Raw genomic sequence first — 15124 nt, 5'->3', positions numbered from 1 at the left:
GAACAGACCATATATCTGTCACTTTTATCCCTGCCTACTTTGTCTAGGATACAGAGGTGCAGATGCCTTTGTATCCCAGGCAGATTCTACTTTTCTCAGCCTTCAGAAAACCTTAATCAAGGATTTAATCTACACAAAGCATGGACTCCAATACACCTTTCCCTTTTAGTCTTTCTGAAACCTCTGCATTTGATACATGTTTTTAAGCATCTCTCACATTCCAAATGCCATGTCCTTTTCTGGAACATAAGAACCCAATGCTTCTAAGTGGTGTTCTCATTAAATATAGTATGGACAGTTCCTCTTCTCCTGTGCATTTGCTCTGAATATGAAGAAAACATTCATTTTGAGGGAAATGTGCACAAGACAGCAAAGCTTGTATTTAACGGAATCATGCTTTCTAAAATAGTTTCCTTTAGGGTTATTACCTTTTTAAAAAATCCCCAGCCCAGTGGGAAATATCACATTTGTCCAGGAAATTCACGATATATGCCAAAACAACCCAATTTAGACTGTAAATAATGGGGCTGGGTCATTGTGTATATTGTAGCTTTGTTTACAATATAAATAAAGGCATCCCTCTAATTTAAGAATTTTGCATGTTATCATTATTGAATAATTATATGAATGGAGCAAATACATGAAAATATAGGACAATGTTTCTCTGAAGATACTTCCTACAACTTGCAATATGTATCAACCTATAACCATACAAATTCTGACTGTAAGATTAGATCTTGTTCCTAAAATCTCACCATACTGGATCACCTTTGCACAGAAGAAAAAAAACCCCATAGATTCAGGAAAAATGTTTTAACAGCATAATTCTTAAACATCTTTGTTTAAGAATTCTGGGGAACTGACTCCATTACAAAAAATGCTAAAGGAATGAAGGCTGAAGCAGGAAAAAAGGATTTTTTGTGTCAAAGAATCTTTTACATTAATGGGGTAAGTTTAAACTCCACTGTTACGATTTCCCAGCCTTTTTCTTAACAAAGAGCTATTAGTCTTGACCTAGATTAGGCTTTCAGCTGTGCAATTTTCTTACTGGAAATCATCCAATCCTGCCATTTGTTTCTGGATCTCAAGTTCCTAATTCCAATACTGATGCACCATTATAGTCACAAAATAGATGGTGGGTAAATCAAAACTCCGCCTTGAAATTCAGTGGAGTCAAAATAGCCTGACTCTTCTTTTTTCATATTTTCATAGCAGGAAGCCACTGCATATTGAACTAGATCATTATACAGTCTAATCCAATATAATCTATAATGGTTGGGATTGCAGCAAGCTATATTATGGCTTGTTTAATTTGGATTTAGCATGTTGTATGAACTCAGCAGTTGGGAGTTATGATGTAGAAAACACACCACGGTTTAATTCAGTGTATAAATCCAGTCCATGCCTGGATTCTTTAGCTGTTTTACTGATCTTATTTTTAGTGTTGAAACTGGAGAGATTCAGGAAAATGAGCTTGAGGGAAACAAACAAGGAAAAGCACAATGAGGCTTGCAAGATTGATGTCAACCCTTTGATGTAGACTAGCTCCAGAAATAGAGTCCACTGGAAAAATCAACTATACTTTACCAAGTATAAAACAATATTTTGCATGTCTGATTTTGCTTTACCTCCCTTCTCTACCCAGGACTGTTTATTTAACAATTCCTGCCTATTTCTTCTCTCAAGCTCATCTTCCTAAATGCTCTACAGCAGTGGTTCTCAACCTGTGGTCTGTGGATGTCAACACAGGGGGTCCACACAAAGGCTTGAAGAAATGTTATGATTTAAATCTTAAGTCTTGGTGGACCATGGCCATGGACCATGGCCACAAAAAGTGTTTAAAGAGGGTCCATGGTGAAGAAAAGGTTGAGAACCACTGCTCTACAAAAACTGAACTTAAGACTGCCACATTAAAAACAAGCTAAAATTCCAATGGCAGCCAATTGTATTGTCGAAAGAAAAATCTTCATCAGGGTCCAGTCCAAGCCGGGAATAAACAAAATGAAGACTGCTTTAGAAAGAAGGTTCTTGTTTATTGAAGAACACAACACCACAACAGCATGTGGCTCTGGGGCAGCTGACCACATGGTGTTGGGAGTGGTGGGTTTTTATACATTTTTGGGCTTTTATGTTTGGATTTGTTTCTGTTCCTGTGGCATGAACTTTAACCTGAGGTTCAGTGTGTCCTTCTGGTAATCTAATGGCGGTGGATTAATCCTATTGTGTCCTAAAGGTCATAGCCTGCTTCTCTGTGGCTGTGGCTGATGGCTATGTCCTGTGTTGTATTTTGGGGTGAGGGGTTGCTGGTTCTAGGGGTCTTTGTCTTTCTAATCCCATCAGCTCCAAGCTTCCTGGCTCCAGTCTTTCTGAAAGGATTATCAAATCTGCATTTCTACAGAGCTGGTTTCTGCTTGGGACAGAGAAATTTGGGTGGTGGTGGTTTCTGCCTAGGATTTTCTCTATTATTCCTTTGGGGAAATATAATATTCTGCCTTTTTAATATTCCCCAAAATATTTCTTTCTATAGGGAGGGGGTGCTGTCTTCCTACAGTATGTTGGAATATACAATGCAGAGCCAAAACAGTTCTCATTTCTCCTGACAAGGACAAACCTCTTCTTCAAACTACAGTTCAATTTCATCCCCTGAAACCAAAAGTATTCTGATGGAGCCTAGCTGGCACATGGAGCCTAGCTGAAAAAGGTACAGTAGAGGAAATCTTAGATGTAATCTCAAAACAATTGCCTAGATTGCAAAGGACGGTCATCATGTGTTAAATGGCCCAGTAACTATTATAACACTGACAGCTAAATATTTTTTTTCTGAGACAGCCTCACAGAAGATATTAATACCCTTCAAATCATATCTGATTGAAAGATGTTATTCAAAAAATCATAGCACACTCACCTGTAGGAAATACTGAAAGAACTTTGATTAAGAAAACATCCATTACTCCTGGAAGTGTCAACAGGCGAATAATTTCTTGGAGGCTAAAAACACTACTGGGCTGGGATGTTCCTGGGAGGGGGGAAAAAAGATAAAATAGGCTATATTCTGCAGATAAAGGTAGGTCTTTGAAAGAAAAAATATAAAATGTTTTCTAATTATATGGGCAATTATGTGCCACACAATTGTAGATGTTGTAATATATAGTACATAATACGTAGTAGTAGATGTTGAGACTTTAGAAAGAGTGCAGAGAAAAGTATCAAATATGATTAGGGGACTGCAAGCTAAAAAATAGGAAGAAAGATGGCAGGAATTGGGTATGTCTAGTTTAATGAAAAGAAGGACTAGAGGCAGTAGTGGGATTCAGCCAGTTCGCACCACTTTGGCAGAACCGATAGCTAATTTTTTGTTGACCAGGCCCAGAATGGACTTCCGGAAGCGGCATCCACACAGAGAACCATTTGTTCACATATTTGAATTCCACCACTGACTAGGGGTGACATGATAGCAGCATTCCAATATTTGAGGGGCAGCCACAAAGAAGAGGAGGTCAACCTATTCTCCAAAACACCTGAAGTAAGGGTAAGAAACAATGGATGGAAACAAATCCAAGAGGTTGGCAGTGGTTTGTTCTCTGAGCTTGTTTAGTTTCTGAACATTTTGTCACCTGTCTAGGTAACATCATCAGTTGAAGTGTCTTGTTTCAGTTCTTACCTGCTTTTATACATCTTATGAAGTCAGTTGGTCAGAGTATGGCTTCTTGGAGTAACAGATCAGCAGTGGTGGGAGGGGCAACAGAGGGGGGGATGATTTTGCATGTGCCCACCGTTTGCACAAATGGAGCTTCGTACACTCAAGCACTTGCCCACCGCTTGCATAGACTGGGGATTAGGGACCCCTGCCCTAGAATGAATCCATTCTATTTTTCTCTTTAAATAAGTTCATGATAGCCTTTATCTTCTATTCTTCCTTACTTCCCTCTGCTTTCCTACACACAGTACAAGCTAGATATCAAGCCAATATTCAATAGCTCTATTTTTATTTCTATATATTATGTCATATGATTAAAAAGCAGGAGGTTACTAATTTTAAAATCTTTATTAGAGCAAGTCTTTACTGTGACCCAAGGTCACAAAAATAAGGTCGTTGAGTTTTTCACAACCTTTCTTTGAGCAGGTTGGTAAAGCAAGCTTAAAACACACACACACACACACACACACAGGGACAGGCAGGGAGGAAAAAAAAGGTCATTCCAGGTGTGAATCTGCATTTAGTCATAAAATAGTCTTGAGATCATTTATGAGAATCAGCTGCAGATATTCAAATGAGACTGCATTACATTCTCAAGCAGATTCAGATCACATCCAGAAATCACCCATGGGCTGCTGGGATGAAGAAACAAAGAAATCATATCCTTTTTTTAGTAGGCAATGTGTGAAGGACACCAACTCAAGGGAGTACTGCTGGGGTAAATACTTTAGCATGACACTCCTCACATGTACTTCTACCAGCCAGTTAAGGATTGCCATAGATTAAAGACAGTATTTCTTTTTCCTGGGAGCAAAACGAAGCAACCACACTCCCACCTTCCTTGGGATTAAGCTGCAATTCCCTAAACCTGCACTATGAAGTTGAAAAGGAAGGCAACCCTAGCCTAATTTAAAGGATACTCACAGACCCCAAATGGTTTTAGTTCACAGTTTCAAGCTGAAATGGTTTAGATTTCCCCCTCCCTCCTTAAAGCTCAGATGTGGCAGGCACTCACCCTGTTGTGCTTCACTTCTCTTGGACTGTGGCTTTGTCTGGGAAGGAATACAAAGAAGGGCCATCAAGGCACAGGCAAGGTATCCAGCTACTGCAACATAGCAAGCAACACCAACGCTGCAAATAGAGAAGAGATCAATGGAACTATTGTGTAATGAATACTCAGGAGCATAGCGGAAGGCCCTTTTCCCTTATGTGTTTGCCCTTAAAAGCTTTCTTTTTTGAGTGGGTAAAGAAAACAAATACAAGTAAATAGCTGATGTTAAGATGGTGATGGAAAAAAACAACAACTTTATGACCAGTCTTCCCAATTACAAACTTCACAGGTCTGTAAAGCAAAGAAAAACTGAAGTAAGACCATAAGAACGGTTGCGATTTCACTTAGTGACTGCTTCACTTAATCGCTGAGTTGCCGATCCCAATGGTGGTCACTAAACAAATACTACCTATAGAAGAATCTGTGACTTACATAGGAGGATTACAATTGGGGAAAGAGGATGTCTGAACTTCATTCTGCAAATGGGTTAAAGTGTTTGTTCTCATGTGAATGCATTAGGTACATGACATGCATTTATTTCAGTGCTATACACTGAGCTTTTAATTCAACTGCATGGGAGGAGGGAAGGTTAAGGCTGCAATTCTTAATATTAATTAATAAAGTCAACGTTGTTAAACTGAATGGGTCTCATTTTTTAGCAAACTTATTTAGAACAGTGCAAACTGGACCCAGCTCAAGATCTCAAACTTACCTTAATCCTAATTCTGCTTCATATTAGAGCAGATTCCTAAATGTTGTCCTTATAGGTCCTATAATCCATACTGGGGCTGGATTGACATATCACACAATAGCTATAATGTGGTATGTTTAATTTTGGCTTAGCATGTTCTGAGAACATAGTCCCTGTTGATTGCTTACTGTCTTGAGGGAACAGTAGCTTATTTAGTAAGATTAAACATGAGTTATTTGCGCTATGTGTGGGTTAACCCAGTGTGTATGATTTTACTGTAACTGAAAAACTCCTATTTCACTTCTTGGTTTTGATAAATATTTCTGCTAATCTTTATTTAGCATAAAACAGGCTTGTGTTTACATTTTATATTACATGCACTAATGCAAAACAAACAATGAAATGCCAAATGCCAATTATAAATAGGAAGGAGGAAATTCAAATCCTAAATCTTTTCTTTTCTGCAGTCCAAAAGAAAAACAGAAAAAGAAAAGCTTTGGGAAACAACTTGGTATACAATATTTCTTTTCATGGCCTTTAGAATTATGGGAATTGAATTCTATACTTCCGCAAGGCATCATGGTTGAAGAAGATTGCATCAGTTCTTCTCACCTTGTGTGGGAATTTGCCATGGCATTGACATCTATTGACATCCTAAGTCTTAGCAAATTTTGGATGTTCAATGTTGCAGTAACAGAAATGTTTCCCTTAATTCCTTGTTCCATTGGTGAGATCCTTAACAGAATAATAAAGTTGGAAGGGACCTTAGAGGTCTTCTAGTCCAACCCCCTGCTCAAGCAGGAAACCTTATACATTCTGGATGAATGGTTGTCCAATCTCTTCTTGAAAACTTCCAGTGATGGAGCACCCACAACTTCTCGAGGCAAGCCACTCCACTGATTAATTGTTCTCTCTATCAGGAAATTTCTCTTAGTTCTAGGTAGGCTCACCCCTTGATACATTTCCACCTGTTGCTTCTTGTCCTGCCTTCAGATGCTTTGGAAAATAGGTTGACCCCTTCTCTGCGACAGGCCTTCATATATTGGAAGATATGTTACTGAACAAAAAGAGAAACTTTGCAGCTTTTTCTTCTTCTTTACAGCTTCCAATGAGTGGAAAGCATAATTCATGATAGCTGACATAAAATCAATTTTTTAACTATTGCTCTGCTGCTGTCAGTCGTAGGACACATTAGGTCATAGAATTATTAAACCAGGCCCTCTTTTTTAGAAAGCTCAACCTGTTTTAAGTCAGATGAAAGTGTTGCTTGATCGGCATAAAAGATTTGTACTGCTGCTAAAACAAGATAATTAAGCTTGGTAATGTATACAAATGAAGACATATACAGTGCAATGGCTGGAGAGAGCAAACTGAACAGTCCAGAGTGACTGAATGTCTGATTATATGGTAATTAGATCAACCTTCAAAAAGAAACCCAAGCAAAGAAACGTTTCAACAAACTGCAATCTTCTACAGTAGAGTCAAACCAATATATTCTAGATGTCATGAGCCTCAAAATTAATTAATTCCTTTCCAGCTTGAAAGAGATAAATAATCCATCTGTTTATCACTTCAGTCTTCAGTACTTGTTTCAATTTGCCTAGTACAGGTAACTATGAGTCTAGAATTTAATTTGTAAATATTTTAAATGGGTTGAATTACTTGTACTGGAATATAATTGTCTAAATAAAATAAAACGAATAGAAATGAAAGTAGGGGCTCTATAAAGCTAAATATTTAAGGATCTCAGAAATGCAGATTGGAGCCTCATAAAACTACCCCAGCCCCACTCAACTTTTTTCAGTCTTAATTGTACAGTGAAACATGAAGCAGACTGCACAGCCACTTTATGTTAAATTTAAGAGAATAATGTTATACTTCAGTCTGCAATTTCCAGTATCATGTTTCATCTTAATAAAACTTGACTTTACCAATACGTTGGGATGTTCAGAAGCAAAGGTGATTTGGACAAATCAGATTTTCAGATTCACACACTGTACGATATACTTCAGTATCCAATCTTTAATAGTCCATAGAAGCAAAAATAATGTGATCAAAATTACTCTCACAGTTTTAACATCTTTTCAGTTGTGGGAAGCCAGAGAAGGAAATATTAAAAGGGCAGAAAAATATATTTCCTCCAAAGGTCTTAAAGCATGCCCAGTTTTCTTAATAGCCCCAGGTCTCCCTTCCCCAAGCAGAAACCAGCTCTATAGAGATGCAGATGTAAATCCAGAGAGCTAGGAGATTAAGAAGACAAAGATCTAAAATCTACATACCCTATCCAAACTCTAAGAGTCATCAGCCCCAGGGAAGCAGGATATGATCTTTGGACATAATAAGATTGACCCATCACCATCAGAATACCAGAAAGGCACACTCAGACTCAGGTCAAAGTTCATGCCACAGGAACAACTCCAAACAAAAGGCTTCAGAGGGTATAAAAACCTACTTCCTACATGTGCTCAGTCACTTCTCTTGCTGCCAGAACCATCTTCCTGTCTGGCTCTCCTTTCCAATAAACTACAACCTTCTTCCCAAAGCAGTTGCCATGGCTTCTCCTGCTTCAAGTAAACCACAAGCCAATATATCAGAAGACAACTCTTTCAGTGAAACTTTTTGCATTGCTGCAGAGTGATGGAGAGACCTATGTAACAGAAAAAGCAACAACAGTAATTCCCTGGATGGTAAGACAGCAATAAGGACATCAAGTTAACATGTAGTTGCAACCATATGATCAACCTGTAAGTCCTAGTCTAGAAAGGCCATGGCCCAAACTTTAGGTGACCTGCCAAAACCTACCAAGCATACTGCAAAGTATCCATAACTCAGAAAGATGGGAGAAACACCCAGGGTTTAAACCAGAGGTAAGTCAATCTTGGCTCTTTTATGACTCGTGGACTTCAACTCCCAGAATTCCTGAGCCAGCACAGCTGGCTCAGGAATTCTGGGAGTTGAAGTCCACGAGTCATAAAAGAGCCAAGGTTGATTACCCATGGTTTAAATTCTGAAGCACAGACATATAGAAAGGACTGTGAGTTCTAGGTACTAGGCAGTGTAAAGCACACCAAGTACTTAATCTGCAAAAAACAGCATATCAGTGTGTGGGCTTCATTCTTGCCTACAATACAGAGTCAGACCTAGGAGCAGCTTTGAGAATGAGGCTTCTGCCATATTAGGCCTCATCCTGAAAAAGGGCTGGAGAGGTGAGATTCAAATTTGACACTTGAGAATTTTGCAGGGACAAGATGCATTCAAAAATGTTATAAAATACACCCTGGAGCATTCTGAAAATGATGTAGAAAAGTCCTCTTTGACAAGCAGAATAAACTGGAAATTAGAGGAGTGATCTGTTGGCAAACCTGGTTGAATACAGTGGCATTTTGCTTCTCTCCAGTTCCCATAAATTGTGAATGGCATTTACTTTTCAATCAATCAGCATAGAGCTGGAAGGGACCTTGGAGGTCTTCTAGTCCAACCCCCTGCTCAAGCAGGAGACCCAATACCATTTCAGACAAGTCCAGTCTCTTCTTAAAAATCTCCAGAGATGAAGCACCCACAACTTCTGGTGGCAAACCATTCCACTGGTTAATTGTTCTCACCGTTAGGAAGTTTCTCCTTAATACCAGGTTGCTTCTCTCCTTGATTAGTTTCCATCCATTGTTTTTTGTTCTGCCCTCTGGTGCTTTGGAAAATAAGTTGACTTCCTCTTCTTTGTGGCAGCCCCTCAAATATTGGAATACTGCTATCATGTCCCCCCTCCCAGTCCTTCTTTTCTCTAGACTAGCCAAACCTCAATCCTGCAACTGTTCTTCATATATTTTAGTCTCCAGGCCTTTAATCATCTTAGCTGCCCTTCTTTGCACTCTTTCCAAAGTCTCAACATCTTATTTGTAATGGTGACCAAAACTGTATGCATTATTCCAGGTGTGGCCTTATTAAGGCTTTATAAAGCGGTACTAATACTTCATGTGTTTTTGATTCTATGCCTCTGTTTATACAACCAAGGATTGTGTTAGCTTTTTTGGCATAAAGCTAGCTCATATTTAAGTAATTGTCCACTAGGACTCTAAGATCCCTCTTATAGTTACTACTATTCGTTCAGTGAGTGTTTAAAGTTACAACAGTAAAGTGACATGATCTTTTTTTCACACTTATGTCCATTGTAGCATCCCCATAGTCATATGATCAGAATTTGGGGGCTTGGCAAATGGGATGTATTTCTGACAACTGCACTATCCCGGGATCCTGTGATCACCATTTCTAACTTTCCCAACTGGCTTCCGACAAACAAAGTCAAAGGGGGAAATCAGATTTGCTTAAAGACAGCATGATTGCCTTAACAACTGCAGCGATTTGCTTAACAACTGTGGCCAAAATGGTCATAAAATGGGGCAAAGCTGGTTAGCAACAAAATTTTGGGCTCAGTTGTGGTTGTAAGTTGAGGATTACCTGGATATCATTTTTTTTTAAAGGAAAGGGTTTTTTTCTTTCTGAATTTTTTTTTTTTAGGTGTCTAGGAGTTTTCTGAAGCATATGCCATTTTATCTACCCAGATACAGAGATTTTAAAAAATGGTCTCCTGTTGACACATATTTTACTGCTGTGTACATTTAAGGGAAGTTAATATTGACTCCTTCCCAAGTCAGCTGGCACAGCTTTCATCTTACTGGCAGAGCCCGTTCCTTATCAGTTATGCAGGAAACCCAACTGTAATAGCCAATGATTGTATTTGCAATCTCTGGCAAAGATTGTTCTGGAGATTATAAATGTACTTAATGACAGATTGGCTTTTAGAACAGCATACCTGATTGTGGACATACCAGAGTCTTTGTGTTTGAATACTGGGCAATCTCTCCAGCCATTCAAAAGTAGAAAATGACTCAGGTGTATGGTTTCCATAGGGGTGTGTGTGAGACAGTGTGTGCAACCAAGAGGGAAATCTATCCTTTGGCAAGCAGAACGGAGTTGAGGTTTAAAAGTTAGCATTCCTTTAAAAGGGACGGAATTTGCTTCAGATAAGGAGAACTGGGCAGCATGTGATAATCATAATTTTTAAAAAAACTGGTAGCGGATAACCATCTGAAATTAATAACCATGGCCTTGAAAGTAAAGCAGCTGCAAAGCACCAGGCTGTGGTTGAGAGTTTGCTGCATTTTTAGTGAGTGCCTCATGAAAGGGGTAGAAAGACTATACTTTTTCTTTCCCTTTTCTATGGAAAAAGAGGAAGGGATTTTGTTGCTTCTAAGACCATTTCTGCTGACACATCTGGAAGTAATTCTCAGGACATCTGCTGCTTTGGGTGTCTGTTGACATTATAGCTATTCTTCCTCCTATTCGGAGTCAGCATGGCAGCATTTGGGCTCATGGGAACATTCCTGATTTATTTATTTTTTTGGCTCTCCTTTGACCTTTCACAGTGAGCAAAATAAATACATTTTATATTATTGTATTATTTATATTATTTATTATTATTGTTATGTTATATTATAAATACAACAGGCAGCTTGATGGCTTCACATATTCCCCTTTCTAGCAATCATTTCAGGAAATGTCCAAATGCATTTAATTTGTTCTGGAAATGTGAAAGTATATAAGATAGCAATTTATTTTAAAGCTGGTTAGAATGAACGGGAAATAAGCAGTGGTGGGATTCAAATATGTGAACAAACAGTTCTCTGTGTGGATGCCACTTCCGGAAGTCCATTTTGGGCCTGGGCACAAAAAATTAGCTACCGGTTCTGCCGAACTGGTGTGAACCAGCTGAATCCCACCACTGGAAGTAAGGCACTTTTGTCACTCCAGAATTTGCATTATATTGTGCCAAAGCCCCAGATGAATACTGCTTCTTTCCATTATCAGCTAGAAGGCTGCAAATTCTCAGTTTCTACTGATTTAAATGCTGCCTAAATGGAATATTACGCAGAATAGCAAATGTTTTAGTCCTGTTATTGGGTTAGATTTGTTGTTGTTAATTGCGAAGTTGTGTCCGACCCATCGCGACCCCATGGACAACGTTCCTCCAGGTCTTCCTGTCCTCTACCATGGGTTAGATTACATCTCTTAAAAAAAGAGTATAAAGAAAACTGGAAACATGAAAACAGATTATTTTTCTGAGTATGTACAGGGGTTTTATTTCCTGTGTCTTCACATCAATAACACAGACAATTTGTTGCTCTACCCTGTGTCCCAGAATCATGTTCAGGCACATGGATTTCCTGTTGCCAAAAGCAGCAGAGAAGCAGCAATTCTACAAGGAGGTTTTTTTTTTAATATTACAGTCACTGACCAGAATTCTGCAAATGTACAAAATGCTTTAGGTTTCAGATGAAATACAAATTGTAACTACATCGCTGAGATCTGTTGAGTTTTACAAACATGTAACAAAATTTTACCTACTTCAAAGACATGGCAACTGTAAATTCTCTCAGTGAACTACGTAACAATTACACAATGGGTCACATTAAAAGTGACTGAGAACTGCAAGTGGCCTGTGGTTTATAACAGGGGTGTCCTATCTTGGCAAGTTTAAGACTTGGGGACTTCAACTCCCTAAAATTCCCCAGCCAGCATGCTTGGGAGTTGAAGTCTGTAAGTCTTAAAATTGCCAAAGTTGGATACCTCTGGTTTATAAATTGCTTATCCATGCTATGTTATTTTGGGAAGGGCTACTATGGCCTCAGTTACCTAATCCATAGTTTGCCCTGATTGGGAGAAAAGACTTCTGCAAGGGAGATCCAGATTTGTTGCAGTGAGATAACTTTGGCATAAAAGTGGCTCCTAAAACTCCTAGAAACCTGAGCGATAAGACTAAGGAAGACAGGGAGAAACAATATTCTCATGCAATATTTAAACTTAAAAAAATCAATCCAGAGTTCTCACTCAAAGCACAAAATGACCAGACTCAAATTATGCTACTTTGGACACTTTATGCAAAGACCCAGCTTCCTGGAGAATGCTGAGAAAGGAAAGAGAAGAAGAGGATGGCGACAGCAAGGTGAATGGACTCAGTTTTAATGGCAATGGGTGTAACACTGAGAGACTTTAAATAAACAAGGTAGAGATAGAACACCTGGAGAAAATCCATGTGCTAGGAGCTGAAAATAACTTGATGACACATCATTCAATCAAGATATTGCATGAGGATATTTATGCATTTGAACATGCAATCCTCCCTGTATGTCATGTGCTATTCACAATTACACCCCAGCATTTCTTACATCAGAGTTCCCCAACCCCCAGGCCATAGATAGCTCCCGGGCTGTGGCCTGTTAGGAACCAGGCCGCACAGCTGGAGGTGAGTGGTGGGTGAGCGAGGAAAATCAAAACCATCCCCCTGCCCCAGTCCGTGGTAAAATCGTCTTCCACGAAACTAGTCCCTTGTGCCAAAAAGGTTGGGGACCACTGATTACATCTTTAGCAGTTATTATTTGCAACTATTAGAAGAAAAGTGGGGAAGGGGAGGCTAATTTGCTAATTATACACTGGAGGATCTTCCTGTGTGAATAATTTTGAACCCAGAGAGAATTGAGCCAGATTTATAATTTGAGTGGCAAGACCTCACATTTGCAACATCTGTTTTCCTCTAAAACCTGCTGAAGCTGGGTATAAGCGTGGCAGCAAAAACTGCCTCTGTGCTCAGGTTGATGATACATTAATTAATCTTCAACCAATCTTTACTTCAAATATGTGCTTTTCTGCAATTGTGTTTATATACGAACCTACATATATATCCCTGCTCATTATCCCATGTTTTTTGACATCCTCTCCAAAGTGAGAAAACCACTGATGCAAGTGAACATTTCTATTTCAAGAGAGGGATTGTGGATTTTCAGAAACATTGAGGAAGAGAAAATGAATCAGATCTTAATTTTCTGAAGTTGAAGGTGATCTGTTTCTCTCTTGCTCTGTATTATTCCTTCATTGCGTAAACGGAGACGTAGTTAGAAAAACATTTTACTCTGTTTCCCATAAAGTATGCTAATTATCCACTGGAGTATTATCCTGTGTTTAGGGATGCTAGCTGCTAAATGTCATCCTGATTATAAATCAGAGGAGGGGGAATCCTGCTTTGTAACGCAGACATAGTTCTCTGTAGTCTGCTACTAAGATAAACCATGGAGTCTGAATCATGAGCATTTGTGTACAAAGCTGGATGTGATACGTAAAGACCTGATGTAAACGGAAATATTTTTAAACAGGCACGTACCACCCATTTTCTATTTTGCACAGACCAAAGAATCTACGACACTGGGCTCAAAAATGTTTATATTGTAAAAGTTGTTTTGAATACTACAATTGTTCATTCTGCAGCACCCAGAGGGGATGGCATAGGGAGTGGTGGGAGAGAGAGAGAGGCGTATTTGATATGGTGGTGATCTCAAAAAATTCAGATTCAGAATTGGCTACATCTATAGTGATCACTATGTAGTAGTACTGAGTTTAACCTTCATTTATTTTTATTTCTTCGTTTTGAAGAAACATACAACTGATTTCATAGAACTGATTTCATAGAACATACTTTCTATAGTACTCAACTTCAAAGATACATCTGAAAATATTTGAGAATTATAAAATGTATTTCAAAAGTGAAGGTATTTAACAACACACAAAAGAAATCAGTATTAAAATAATTGCAATGCTACGAACACAATAATATTGTTAAATACAGTGTAACAACATTGTATTTAACAATATTATTTCCTGCATTTACTTTTGCTTGCATTGTCAGTACCCAAGTTGGCGTTCTGTTTATATGTTTAACATCTCTTATGCCCCAAGAGTCTTTATTCCCCTCACTGATCTTTTGTTCATTCATTATTCTAATCATTCCACAAAATAACAATAGCACTTAGACTAATAACTACTTCACAATACTTTACAGCCCTCTCTAAGCGGTTTACAGAGTCAACATATTGCCCCCAACAATCTAGGTCCTCATTTTACTGACCTCGGAAGGATGGCAGGCTGAGTCAACCTTCAGCCGGTGAGACTCGAACTGCCGAACTTCAGGCAGCTGGCAGACAGCAGAAAATAGCCTGCAGTACTGCATTCTAACCACTGTGCCACCACTGCATTCTAACCACTGTGCCACCCTATCCCTATTGCTTTTTCCTTTTTCAGTCTTTTTCCCATACTTGAATGATACATGTAGATTAGCTATAGACACATCTTACTGGGCATTCAGTATTGCACTGTTGGAATATTATTGGCCTACAGAAATATTATCTGTATTCCTAAATCTTTTTATGCTATTTCTGGAGAGGCCTGATCTAGTTTTATTTATCCAGCCAACTCAAACAGTGTGACTCTGGACAGCATGCAACAATAAACAATAAACCAAAGAAACTACAGAACATTAAAAGCATACCACATAGATAAAATACAAAATGGTGACCAAGCATAATTATAAAATAATCAGAAGGGGACTCCACTCTTCTGGATGTAAATAAGTGGCCAGGTCTTAACTTGTTTTTTTAAGTGAGCAGAGTTGGGGTCTATTGTACATCAGGGTGGGGATATTGTTCCAGGACCCAGGGATGATGGCCACTGAACAGGTATACTTCTAGGTCCCATAAGTGGCAGAGTTTAAAAGAAGTGGTGGCCCAAAGAACATTTTATGATAATAGTTGTTGTTACTGATCATCATTTGATAAAGTGGCTCTTACAATGCTCATCATTTGTA

At 38.7% G+C, this 15124-nt stretch overlaps 1 protein-coding gene across 1 annotated transcript in view; it reads right to left on the bottom strand.

Annotated features, from left to right (window-relative positions):
- The window catches only part of SLC22A18 (solute carrier family 22 member 18), an 82620-nt gene that overhangs the window by 26824 nt on the left and 40672 nt on the right, over nt 1–15124 (bottom strand). The window contains exons 8-9 of the mRNA XM_039350812.1: nt 4713–4828; nt 2906–3016 (exon numbers count right to left, since the gene is read on the bottom strand). Coding sequence (XP_039206746.1) covers nt 2906–3016; nt 4713–4828 — 227 coding nt within the window. The remainder of the gene's footprint in view (nt 1–2905; nt 3017–4712; nt 4829–15124) is intronic.

Source organism: Crotalus tigris, unplaced genomic scaffold, assembly GCF_016545835.1.
Source record: "Crotalus tigris isolate CLP2741 ecotype Arizona unplaced genomic scaffold, ASM1654583v1 scf7180000018354.2857554, whole genome shotgun sequence".
Lineage (NCBI taxonomy): Eukaryota > Metazoa > Chordata > Lepidosauria > Squamata > Viperidae > Crotalus > Crotalus tigris.
The sequence above is the reverse complement of the archived record's forward strand: the minus strand, read 5'-3'. Positions and strand labels throughout refer to the sequence as shown.